Source organism: Salarias fasciatus, chromosome 7 (assembly GCF_902148845.1).
Source record: "Salarias fasciatus chromosome 7, fSalaFa1.1, whole genome shotgun sequence".
In the NCBI taxonomy this organism is placed as follows: domain Eukaryota; kingdom Metazoa; phylum Chordata; class Actinopteri; order Blenniiformes; family Blenniidae; genus Salarias; species Salarias fasciatus.
The window spans coordinates 7,703,741-7,715,979 of record NC_043751.1 but is presented as its reverse complement, the minus strand read 5'-3'; the positions used below and the strand labels follow the sequence as shown (position 1 = coordinate 7,715,979).

General features: G+C 45.9%; 1 protein-coding gene across 2 annotated transcripts in view; it reads left to right on the top strand.

Moving 5' to 3' along the window:
- Positions 1–12,239, top strand: part of LOC115391807 (pleckstrin homology domain-containing family A member 7-like) — an 82,852-nt gene that overhangs the window by 21,493 nt on the left and 49,120 nt on the right. For both annotated transcript variants that reach the window (XM_030096161.1, XM_030096162.1), the window contains exon 2: positions 5,569–5,652. In XM_030096161.1, coding sequence (XP_029952021.1) covers positions 5,569–5,652 — 84 coding nt within the window. The remainder of the gene's footprint in view (positions 1–5,568; positions 5,653–12,239) is intronic.

Here is a 12,239-nt window from a genome sequence, read left to right as displayed (position 1 = left end):
GTGGACTCCCCAGAGGGGCGAAAGAGTCAAAGACGGCGGCGTCGCAGTTCAGTGGTTCAGATTGTCTTTTAAGATGAAGCTTTGTTTCTAATCTCTAATGTTAAGCTTCGGTTTTGCTGAGAAACGAAGCTGCAGGGGTCTGCTCTGATGATAAGTGGGGCCGTATAGAGCTTCAATTTCTTAAGTGGAAGTAATGAGCTTTTGTCTGAACAGCTTGTTTGGTCAGAAATTACATGTAGAATATCGGTTTTGTTATTTTTTTTTTTGTTATTTTTTCAATCTCTGAAACAGAACAGATGCCAGCCGGTTCATGTCAGGAAGCTCAGCGACGAGCCACTTTGTGTAAATTGTCTGTCTGGTTCTGTCACTCTGCATTTTCCCCTCCAACACGACCTCGAGTCTGAGAAACAGGAGATCCTTTTTTTTTTTTCTCCAGGCGGCGCACAGGATTGACGATTCTGATGGCTTCTGCTGAGATACGTGCTCCTCGCTGGGATCATTACTGTATATTTGCATTAAATGAGCTTGACGGATCACGTTCTTGGTTGTTTGTAAGACAAACGGTGCAGGAGCAGATATGAGAAACTTAACTTTGCTCCAGCTCCTGTACCCTACACGTCGCAGGCAGTTCAGGAGACATGATTAATGCCAACATGCTTCACGGCATTGATCCTGACAGCGTTTTATGAATGAGAGTCGATACATGTGCGTGCAACAACTGACAGACAGCGCTCAGAGAGAAACATGAGTAGAGGCTGCTTGTAAATCACACTCAACCTCCAAGCACTGAGTGCTGCTCTGCTCATGAGTGACTTTAGCCTGAACACGGTCACGGCTGGGATTTCAACATGTTTGTCTGAGGAAACAGGATACTCTTCTGGTCGTTTACATGGAAACGATTTCAAATGAATGGTGTTTTCTGAGGGTGTGTGTGTGTGATTTAATTACAAAACAAACAGCACACACTGGTGGCCGACATGTAAACACGGTTAAACGGACATCGTTTCCAAAATGTTCTCGCGCAAACGCAGAACCTTTCTGAGCCACACCTGTGAAAATGTGTTTCACTTGGGGTCCAACAAGCTATTGGTATTACTTACTTTATCCTTTTTTTAAGCTTAACTCTGTGTTATGGGGTGTTTTTTCTAACTGTAGCCGGCGGCGTAATGTTTTGGCATATCCATCCGTCGGTGTCGTGTTTGTCGTTGATGTGAGATCTCAGCAATGCTCTGGGGGATTGTCTGCAGATTTGGCTCAAATGTGACTCAGAGATCAACTGGTGAGGCCTCGGCCGCTAAAGGTCAATACAGCCTCAGGATTTTTTAGGTTTTTTTTCTTTCCCTTTTCGGTCAGTATGATGTCTTAGAAACGTCTATGACAACTAGCACAGATCTCACTTAGTGATTGTAATGTTTGGGTAAAGGTCGCAGAGGAATAGAGGAAAAAAGGCTTTCATTGCCAGTGTTCAGAGTATTATTGAAAGCTTTTAGCAGTGGTTTCAACCTTTCTTTTTTTTCCTTTACAGTCCAGATCAGCACTCTGAAATGAGACCATCACATCTCTTATATCATGCACTATTTTGAACCTCTCTGCAGAATTGAAGGCCGAGCCGCTGATAAACAGTCTCTGAGGACACTCACATGCCGTTCCCGTTCGTGTTCTATGAGCAATCTGACATGGCTTTACCAGTTTACCAGCGGAGGTGCCTCACATATCAGCTCCCAAATAAACAGGCCTTTGTTTGAATGCGCGCGATCAATATCCGAATTTACTGCCGGGCTCAGCGAGAGGATTTGAAGTGAGCTCAATCCCAGTGATTCATAAACACATTGTTACCCTTTAACGCTCGCCAACGAGACAGGCTTATTAAGTTTAACAGATTGCATTTCATTTTGTGCAATCGCTATGAATTCTGCAAGCAGCTATCAGATGTGACACATCTGTGCGAATGAGAGCAGCTCTCCCGGTTGTCATCGCCGCAGAGCGACTGCGCTCTGCAAGTCCTGTGTGATATGATGATTTACGACTCTGTAAAATGTTTTCTGAGAAGCATCTCCGACCCTGCCTCACTTCACACCTTCACACTCGCTAATCGGCTACTTATCCTGCTATCATAACGTACGCTGGAGATGTTCCTGGAAATTAGATTTTTCTTAAAACATATCGTTTCAGAATAGTTTGCTTTTACACGGCAACATTTTGAAAACTATGCCCGATGTCGCGCATTCCCTCCGTTTCCAGGGAGAAGGAATCGAAGCGTTTTCAAAAAGTTCCACCTTTGGAACCATCAAAAAGTTGCATTTTCAGTGATGTTTACAGTGTCATTTGTATAAAAGGGGTTTTCTCCTGCACCCACCCACCTGTTTCTGATGGATGTGGTCAAAATGTTTATTACTCAGAAGTGATTGGAGGAGGCGGTTCAGACAGAAGTCAGGACTGTTTCTGGGTGATGTCTGCATGAGCTGTGTGTACGCTCATCAAGCAGATGAGACCTTGGTCGTGGTATTTTTAGCAATTACAGCGCTGCTCAGACAATAGTGAGCTTTCAGAGGAGAGAACAGGCGGCAGAACGTTAGGACGCCATGTCTCCGACAGGAGGAACTTGAAGTGCTGTGTTGAAGGGTCAAGATGAGCATCAATCAGAAATACCTAAAAAAAATGGATGCTTTTTTGGCAGTTTGGCAGCAGGGCCAGGAGAGCGTCTCCATCACAGTCCGTGGCTCGGACGCCTCTCAGGACGATCCGATTCTCTTTTCACGCCACGGCCGATCGATTATAATTACATCCTGTGCAGATAATCACTGCTCCTCGGACCGCCTCCCCCGCTGGGTTTGGCTGCTGGTTGTTAGAGCGAATCAGGGAGAATATACCCTGGAGAAGTGGAGAGGTGCTACTGTTCGGAGCACTGGATGTTTCTGTCCCGTAAGGCAGAGTCCTCCGGCAGCGTGACGAACTCCATCTCCAGCGGTGTGCTGCCTTCCTCCTCTGTGGATTAGGAGCAAAGGGTTTTCATGCTCCTCGGCGCCCTGTTTTGCATTTCACTCTGCGGAGACTTTTTACGGCCAGCTGTCAGACATGCATGCATAAATGTCAGCGTGGTGCCGTGTCGGCCGCAGTCGCCGCTTCAGAGAGGCATGAGGAATACACTCAGTCATTTTTATTGAGTTCCCGACTCCCAGAAAGTACAGATCTCCTCCAGCTACAGCGATGGAGAAAAGCAAAATCAAATGGAAAACCATGTGGTCATAATGAACTGTGGCCCATCCTAAAAATGAATGAATTAGGATTCTTTTGACATGTTGAACTCCCGAGATTCAGAGCAGAATCTCGTCACTTGGCATACAATGAAGAAATTAATTTAATGATCAAGGCTCCAAAGTTTAAACAGAGAATAACATTCAGCAGAGAGCAGGAAAATAATTAATGCTAATAATTAGCAGGTTGGATCGGTGCTTGGTAACCAATATGTTAATTAGCTAAAGGCTAACGACTGGGGACACGAAGACAAGGAGCTGGAAAACTCCAGTGGTCGCCGGGTTGTTTTCTTATTGTCCATCTGCTGACACGTGCAGAATAACTCTTCACTGTGGCCGTGATGTTCATGTGCAGCAGCAGTGTTTGTGAAAGGCTGCCTTTCCCTTCGATTCCATGGAGATGGGGTCAGAACATTGTAAAAATGTTCCACCTCAGGAGCCTTGAAAATTAAAATCAGACTACTGTGCATGTGATCTGGTTGGGTCTCATGCCGAGAGCTAATGACGGCGTTGTGAGCCGACTGCTGCCATGTCACCCCGGCGTCCAGGGGAACTTCGCGCTCTTCTCGGATCGGATCTTCTGCCTGTTGAAGCAGGAATGTGTGCAGCATGAGTCATGTCATCTGCTGCTGAATGGGCAACAGTTACTACATATTGATCACATTCAAGGGCCAGACGGCGCTCTGAAGCCAAACATACGTGGGTTTGGTGAGCGAGTGAAATCATTCTCGCTGCTCTTAGTGACTGCTAAGCAGCTCCACTGGAGCGCGGAAACTTTTCTCAAAGTTTGTTTTGTGTCGCATTTCTTCTCAGTTGTACCGAAGGCAGACTCTGCTGTGCCTGCATGTAAATTCTAGACTCTGTAAGTTCAGGCTTTTCCGTTGCATATTTTAATAACTGCTACAACAAAACCACAGAAAGAGAAAGTAAAATGGAAAGATTTCCATACTTGCTTGCGAGATAATGTCTTCAGATTAGATATTTTATTCACAATACATAACGAGGATTATTCAACAATTATTGAAGATGCTCACAATTGAGTTCTTTTTGTTTTAAAAGAATTTGCCTGGGCAAGACACTTCACCCACCTTGCCTAAGTATGAAAGTAGTGTGAGAGTGAATGGTTGGTGGTGGTCGGAGGGGCCGATGGCGCAGACTGGCAGCCTCGCCTCCGTCAGTCTACCCCAGGGCAGCTGTGGCTACAACAGAAGCTTACCACCACCTAGTTTGGAGTGAATGAATAATGCAATGTAAAGCGTCTTTCAGTGTCCAGAAAAGCGCTATAAAACCAATGCATTATTATTATTAACAGTCACTGAATTATCAATAATCTGACTTCTGGGATAGGTACTGCCTATTTGTTCAACAGCCAGAAGACAGTGGTTCGAATGATATTCTGTCAAATATACAGATATCGGTGTTGTGAATAGATAAAGAGCTCTGTCTATCTAAGCTGCGGTTTCCCTTCATACACATCTGATCTCATGAAGGGAAGACGGAGATCTAAAAGTTTTCTTTTCTTATTGATCAAGTTTTCCTTTCTGTCTTCATCAAACTCAAGGTCATGTAAGCCCCCCCCCCCCCCCCCCCCCCCCCCCCCCCCCCCCCCCCCCGCCAGCTGGGACATTGTTTCAGTATCATTCAAAAGTCTCTCGATGCAGTGAAGTAGGCAGAAATGATCTTTTTCCCCTCTATCATATCCACACATTAGCCCTGACTTTTACCCAAATATGATTTTGTCTGAAAACCACATCTTAATCCTCAAATTCTTCTCCGTTAAGGTTTTTCGGACTGTGCACGTGCAGCACGCTCTCAGTTTGGGGCCCCATTAGGACAGATGTATGCACGCTGTGCTGCCATCCTGCCACCCTGTGTTGTTTACCCAGTCTAATGCGTCTACACTGTGTGTGAGGCTGAGTGTGTGTGTGTGTGTGTGTGTGTGTGTGTGTGTGTGTGTGTGTGTGTGTGTGTGTGTGTGTGTGTGTGTGTGTGTGTGATGGAGGCCCAGGCCTGCCCTGCCCAGTGAATTGTGCTGAGGCTGACAGTTTGGTCCTGTATGGGTGGGGGAGTGGCTGGCTGGCTGGCTGGGTGATCGGGGGTCCCGCAGTCAGCCCTCAGATTCTACACGGGGCTGGGAAAGTCAGGGACGACGGGCCTTCAGGGTGGAGAGGTCGCTCGGAGCTCCGGCGCTCCTCCAGGGAATGATCGGCTGGTGTGAACACGGCGAGGGTGAAAATCCAGAGTGATGCCTTCAGTGTTTACAGTCCGGTCCCAGTGGCTAATTCTGTCTCCTCTCTGCTTCTCCTCCCCTCAGTCATAACCAGAGGGCCACGGCGTTCTGTCATCCTGTCACCGGACAGATCTCCCCGGAGAACGTGGACTTCATCCTGCACGACCAGTGAGTGTTTCCGCTTTCCGAACACGCAGCCGCGCAAGCGTCGAAATGAGAGAAACATTATTTTATATGACATACTTTGGGAAAACATTTTCGAGTCAACACTCAAATTGGCTCGGATGTTTTTTTTTCTCCTGTTTGTAATTTCAGTGGCGGGCCGAGAGCCTCCCTGTGAGCGGCCTGCTTTATCACTTTCTTCAAAATGATGAAATGACTCTGAAAGTGAGGACAATCCAAAAGGGTTTAAAGAAAACTCCTCTTGCTTTCTTGGAGTCTAATATGTAGCTGTGTTAGTGTTCTTCACAGCTGGCTGACCTTCCGCTTGACAGTGACTTTCAAACTACCTCAGCCCAGCGTCAGACTCTTCAGGTGTATTGTTTTTTTATTTTTTGAGTTAAGCAGGGTATACTTTTCGAGTGGGTAGGTGGCAAAGACGGCATTATTTTTGTCTTCGTTCTAGCTGTTTGTTTCATTTCACTGGGGAGTTTTTTTTTTTTTCAAGTAAAGGAATGAAAGAGAGAAAGCGGTAGCGTGTGCGTCAAGGACGTACGTAGCTTTAGGAGTGTTCTCTCTGTCTGCTGCTGATATTGCAGGAATTATTATTTATCATGATTACTGCTCTCAGGTGGAGTTTTTCAGGCTTTTTCTTTTTCTTTGTTTTTGAAATATAGACAATGTCTCATGTCTTAACTCTACTAAGAACTAAGGTTTAATGAAATTAGTGTGAATGTCGTTTGTGTTAATCGGTCATTATTGCTGTTGCAATAAGCACCTCTGTCTGTGTTTCCACTAAGATAATCACCTCTAAATACCCGTATTCCACTGCTCAGGACACCGATGTTTACTTTTATTCGACTCTCAGCGATGCTCCATCACTCTAATAGACCTGATGAGTGCAGGTCTCCCAGGAATAAACAAGACAAAGTGCTTACTCACAGCTCTTTAGGAAGCAGCCTGCATTGCTCTCTTAAGTGCTTCGTTTGGGCAAACTTTCCCTGCCGGCGACTCAACCCGACACCCAACTTTCCCCACGGCGGAGGAAACCCGCCTCGTCTCGGTTACAACACACAGGATGTGCTTTCATTCTGTCCCCGTTTGTAATGTGGGACAATTAGACACGTGAAATCAGGACGAACACACGCTCTGCCTTGAAGTGATCCAAACTCACTGCTCTGCTCTCTGAAGGAGAGAAGCGTGGAGCAGTGTGTTGCTTCACTTGGAGAGCCTTCAGGGAAATCGAGCTCATACCTTCATCAGTCCGGGGAGAGATTCAACTCCATATCTTGCTCCTGGCAATTTTCTCTGAACCAAGTTGGGTTTCAGTGAAATACAACTCCGACCGTACATTTGTTAGACAGTGTTCCCATGCCTTCTTCTTCTTCTTCTTCTTCTTTTTTTTTTTTCTATTTCAGTCCACTGCCAGGCAGCAGCTCTGTGCGCTTTGCTTCGTCCTCTGTTGCTCTCAGCTGCTCGCATCCACCTTCACCACACACCCCTGGGAGGCGGAGCTTCAGTTTAAATGCCAGCTCGCAGGAAACGCATCGTGAAAGAATTCAAATAAAGCTTACGTCTGAAATAATTGTTACTATTCAGTTTGTGAATGTCATCAGGAATGAGCGGGGGTCAGAAACAGATGGCAGAGTGTCTCAGTCCAAGGCTGGAAAGCTTACCCATCACCATGAAAATCCTTTCACAGTGACTTTTTAAACCGATGCGTCTTCGGTAGACACCAGCCTGTCGCTGATGTCTTCAAGTCACACACAAACACTGGATAATTAGCTCCACAGGGACTGCTTTTGGGACCCCTAATATTCATGTCCGTTTTTATTGGACTCTACCAAGTTTTTATGAGCTTCCAGGCAGAATGCCTAAGTAATTAAAAACAAAATGCTTTTTTTATGTGCAAAGTTTCCTGCTTCAAATTCTCTTTTCTTGGATTATTCAGCCTTCACTCAAGTTTTCTGCCTCCAACAGACAAAGCATGTGCAGCTCTGCGATGCCGCTAACTGCACACTTCCTTTGAGGTGACTTTGTGAATGATACACGCTACAGACTGACATCTATGTCACAAAGACCATATTCCTTATTCAAAGGTTGATTTTCCTTCAAAGCTTTCATTAGATGCAGCTGAGGATTATTTTCCTTCAGACCATCATCCACTGAAGAGCAAATAATCAAGCTGTTGTGTCTCATGGAGGAGCACATTGTAATGGAACGATGGTTCACTGCAAAGGCACAATTTCAATTAATCTTTCATTTCTCTCCCCGTTTCCCCTGTTTTGTCACCATATCTCCTGTACTTTCAGTTCCTGTCTGGATCATTCAATCACTTTCTGACACGTTTCTTTCTCACCGTTCTTTAGTTTTCTGCCGCGGCTCTTTCATACTCTCCTTTCTTTCTCCTTCCATCTTTTCAATACAATTGTGAAGCCTTGAAGTTGTCAGACCATTAAAATGCTGTTTTAATTAAGGTATCTGTGGTTCATTATGTAATATTCACGCAACAAAAGATTGGTTTTCTTGGCAACTTTCTTTCCAGTGCTGTGCTGGAGCTTGTGACTTGTCAGATTCAACAAAAACCCTGAAGATAACTGAATAAATGCATGTTCTTGGACTGTGAGAGGAAACCACAGCAGAGGGATTAAACCTGTACACACTCACACGAAAACTCCTCAAGCGAGAGCGCTAACCACTGGGTCTCCGTGACCAAATGTAAACCGAGTCAGTTTGCGACATGATGCAGCAGCATCAGAAACACAGTGGATGAAATGTCAGCGGCGTGAGATGACTTCCATGTGGAAAGTTCAAAAATGAAAGTCGAGTAACATTCAAAGTACGTGACAACAGACGCGATGATTTAAAGCAAGAAGCGAGCGCTGTGCAGACTCCTGGAGCTCCGAGGCGGGCCTCATGTCACTGCTCCGCCGCGCTGGATCTAAGGAAAGATTAGATAAAGTGTTTCCTCTCCTGCACAATGCAAAAGTGTGTTTAAAATGCTCTCATGGTGTTTCTAGACATCCCGTTAGTTTGTTATCCTGAATGCAGTCGTACCCATCATTCCCTCTAAGTAACGGTGAAGGAGTGTGGCCGGTGGTGGGGATCTGGCCACACACACTCTCCTCCTCGCTTCAGCGTCGTTCTCCTCCCTAATGTGCTTTTTTTTCTGTCTCATTAGTTTTCCTTCCACCCCTGTTCTGTACCTCTGCGTGGCTTTGTTTCCTCCTCACCTCTCCTTCCCCTTCTCTTTCACACATTCACGCTCGCCATCTCTTTCTGCATCTCTTTTGCTTTTCTGTTCCCCGCGCCGGGTGACAAAGACCCAGGTAACACGTTTCCCCGCTCTGTTCTGATGCTTCAGTCTTATTAGCAGCTGCGTGGGCGTGAAGCGGACCACACACACGCACACACACACACACACACAGATGCGCACACACTGTCAAAATCAATGATCCATTTTACACAGATTTCTGACAGAAAGTGAAAGTGAATGTCCACTTAAGCAGAGAGTCGTTTAGGTGGTTTTTGTTTTTTTTTTTGCGGTTGTGTGCCTTATTCTGTCCATGTAATGATGTTTTCACTGTGAATGTGTGAGGTAAAGTTGAGTGCCATCAACTGAAGGACCACTCTCATGACGACTATAATGAAAGTCCTTGAAGGTCACACATGAATGCTGTCTGAGGAGGTTTCCTTAAGGCACACGGAGAATCGCCCGATTGTCAAAGATCTCCATTTATCACAGTCAATCTGCTTACTGATCGTTTCTCCGGCTTGGGTTTAAAAGCAGAAGGTGATAAATGAGGATGATGCAGGTCAACAACCGAGCAGCTCAGTTCACCAGTCTGAGTCAGAATTATGTTTTATCAGTGTCGTTCACGAGCTTCAGTGCGGTCAGAGAGGGGTTTTCAACAAGTTGGGTTTTCAGTGGCTTCTGAGCACCGTTGTTGTGTAAACAGACGAAACTTTTCCGTTTCCAAAGACCCGGAATCGTGTTCTTGGATTCAGGTAGTCTGTCCAACGGCCTGGGAAATCTGTGGACTCCACACAGAAAGGCTGTGGATGTTCTCACCGACAGCTGAACCAAAGTGCGGCCTGTTGATATAAAGTTCTTCTTTCAGAAGAAAAACAAACATTGGAGATTGTTTCTATTGTGTCTAGAGCTTGTTTCTGTGGAGGTTTTTCCTCAATGCATGTTTTGATAATTGGAAGATGTGAGTTGGTCGCGGACGAGGCCGCTGCAAATGTCATGGTGGCATTGTGATGAAACTATGGCAACGGGCTGCGGTGGGAGACTGGGCTCACACACTGCGAGACCTTCAGCCGGTCCGTGGCGGGGGTCTGCAGCCTGCGGCTCAGGAGACACATCTGGCTCTGTGTCCATTCAGAGCAGCTTCCTGAAGCTCTCCTCAAACCAGGTTTAGATAAAGGTTGCTTTTTTTTTTTTTTTTTTTTTTTTTTTAAGCCTGCATATCAAAAGAACTTGTATCTCCAAAACTTAAAATAACTGAAATGGCTTATATAGCTACAAACTGGAAAAAAAGGTGGGAAAGCTAATACATCTAAACAGCCAAAATGTCCAGAAGACTCAAAACGAGTTTAAGAGCTAATTCAGAAATACTAAAAATGTTTCAGAGTCAAAATGGCTTCAACAGCTGAAATAAAATCACTGAAATTCCCCAAAACTGCAAAAACAATGAAACAGATGAAGCTCAAAGGTCAAAGGCCAAAACAAAGAAATGGCAATCATGGCTCAAGTAGCTAAAAGACTAAATCCATGAAAATAACTAAAACATGGAAAAATGTTCAGAACTGTCGTTCTGAACAGTTTATAAGCTCTGTTAGCTCATATGAAAGGCTCGATAAGTTTTGCGACTCCAGATGAATTTTATTTGGTGGATCGTTGAAAACAAAACATTTGTTTTCGTCATAAAGGATGCAGATGTCTGGTCCATGGTCAAGCTGCCGCCGTTCAATTCCTAGACAGGCCCAAAGGAACTGTGTGCAGAGGAAGGGGAACTTGGTTTGTGTGTCGACGGGTCGGTCGTACACATTTGAGCTCCTCACTTAAACAGTTGGATGCGTCCTGGATATATCAGATCTTTGCTCTTTCAGCCTCTAATTGCAGCTTTTGATCAGTCCGATATGATTTTGATGTCTGAGGGCACTTCTTTCAAACACAGCATATTAATAACAATCACCGCTCAGTTCATTGACTTTTTGTTATTGGTGTCAGACTTGAGCTTATTATGTCTTTAATTGCCCCCCACACAACATAAATCTAAGTCCTCATCTCCGCACCGTTCCATTTCTTATCCTCCATAATTATGTTGGTATGTGGGTTGTTTGGTAGCAGATGCTCATGAAAGTCCTCCCGTCTAATGACGGCGTACCATTCCAAACAGGCTAATTACCATTAGAGTGTATTGGAAACAGATTATCGAGCCTACCTTCTGTTGTGTGTGAGCCCTCATTATCCTATTGTCACTTCACAACTGGAAGCGCAGCGAGAGGAGCCATTCTGACTCCCACCGCCGTCCGAGAGAGCCGCCGTGCTGACGAAAGCCACAAGCACGGCTCTGAGAATTTATTTCCATTCCAGCGAGCCTCTCCGGTCTCAGTGGAGCTAACCTTTAGGTCTCTGCCGCCCCGCCGATGCCTCACGCCGGCGCACCGGCAGCAGATTTCACCGGAGCTCGTCTTCCTCTGTACGTTCGTCACCCTCGGCTCTGCCTGCGCCGGCCAGACTCCGTCTTTCATAAACGCAGGAGTTTGATGTCAGCGTCAGCTTTGATGAAGGCATAGGCTCACAGGCCATCAAAGCAGAGCTGCAGCCCCGTCTGGGAGCGTCGGTAGCATACTGTGTGTGTGTGTGTGTGTGTGCGCAGAGGTGGGCGCCAGCAAGCCCAGGCACTGGGGGTTATCGTGGATTAAAGTGGCTAAAGTGCCAGGACTTTACAGCTTCTAGGAGTCCCTTATCAGCTCTCGATTTGGCAGCTGGAGACGGGATCAAGTCGTGGTGCTGCGGCCGTCTGGGTCTCGCTGTGTGAAGTGTGTCTCGGTCGCCTGGCTGTCTGTCTTCACGTCAGCCGCTCTGCGGGGTCGGGCCGTGTCGAAGAAATGCTCGTTTTAGTCTTTTTGCTTTTGTTTATTGTTAAAGCTCCTGTTTTGTATCGATTTCAAGGCCAGTTTCAGGTCACTGCAGACCTCTGATTTGATTTACAGCGACTTGCTTGTCGCTGAATATTAAAGCGCCTTTTAAATGCTTCTTTTATTGCACAAACAGTTTTAATGAAAGGGAGAATTGATGGCAGGCTAAACAGAAATCTTCCCCTCTGCAGATGGCGATGGACCAAATTCCTGGCTGCCACTTGGCGAGCCTTTCCATTTATCACATTTCCTTTCTGCTAACTCTTCCCCTATTATTATGTTTTCTCAGCGTCTGTCTGAGGCCTCCTGAGGCTTCTTCCTCTCCTCTCCCTCCCTCCTCATACATGAGTTCTTCTGTTGTCCACCCTCCCCCTGTGAATGGATATTGGACATGGAGACTTCAGCGAAGCCACGCCGGCCAAGTGTTGAACACACACGCCGGTGCT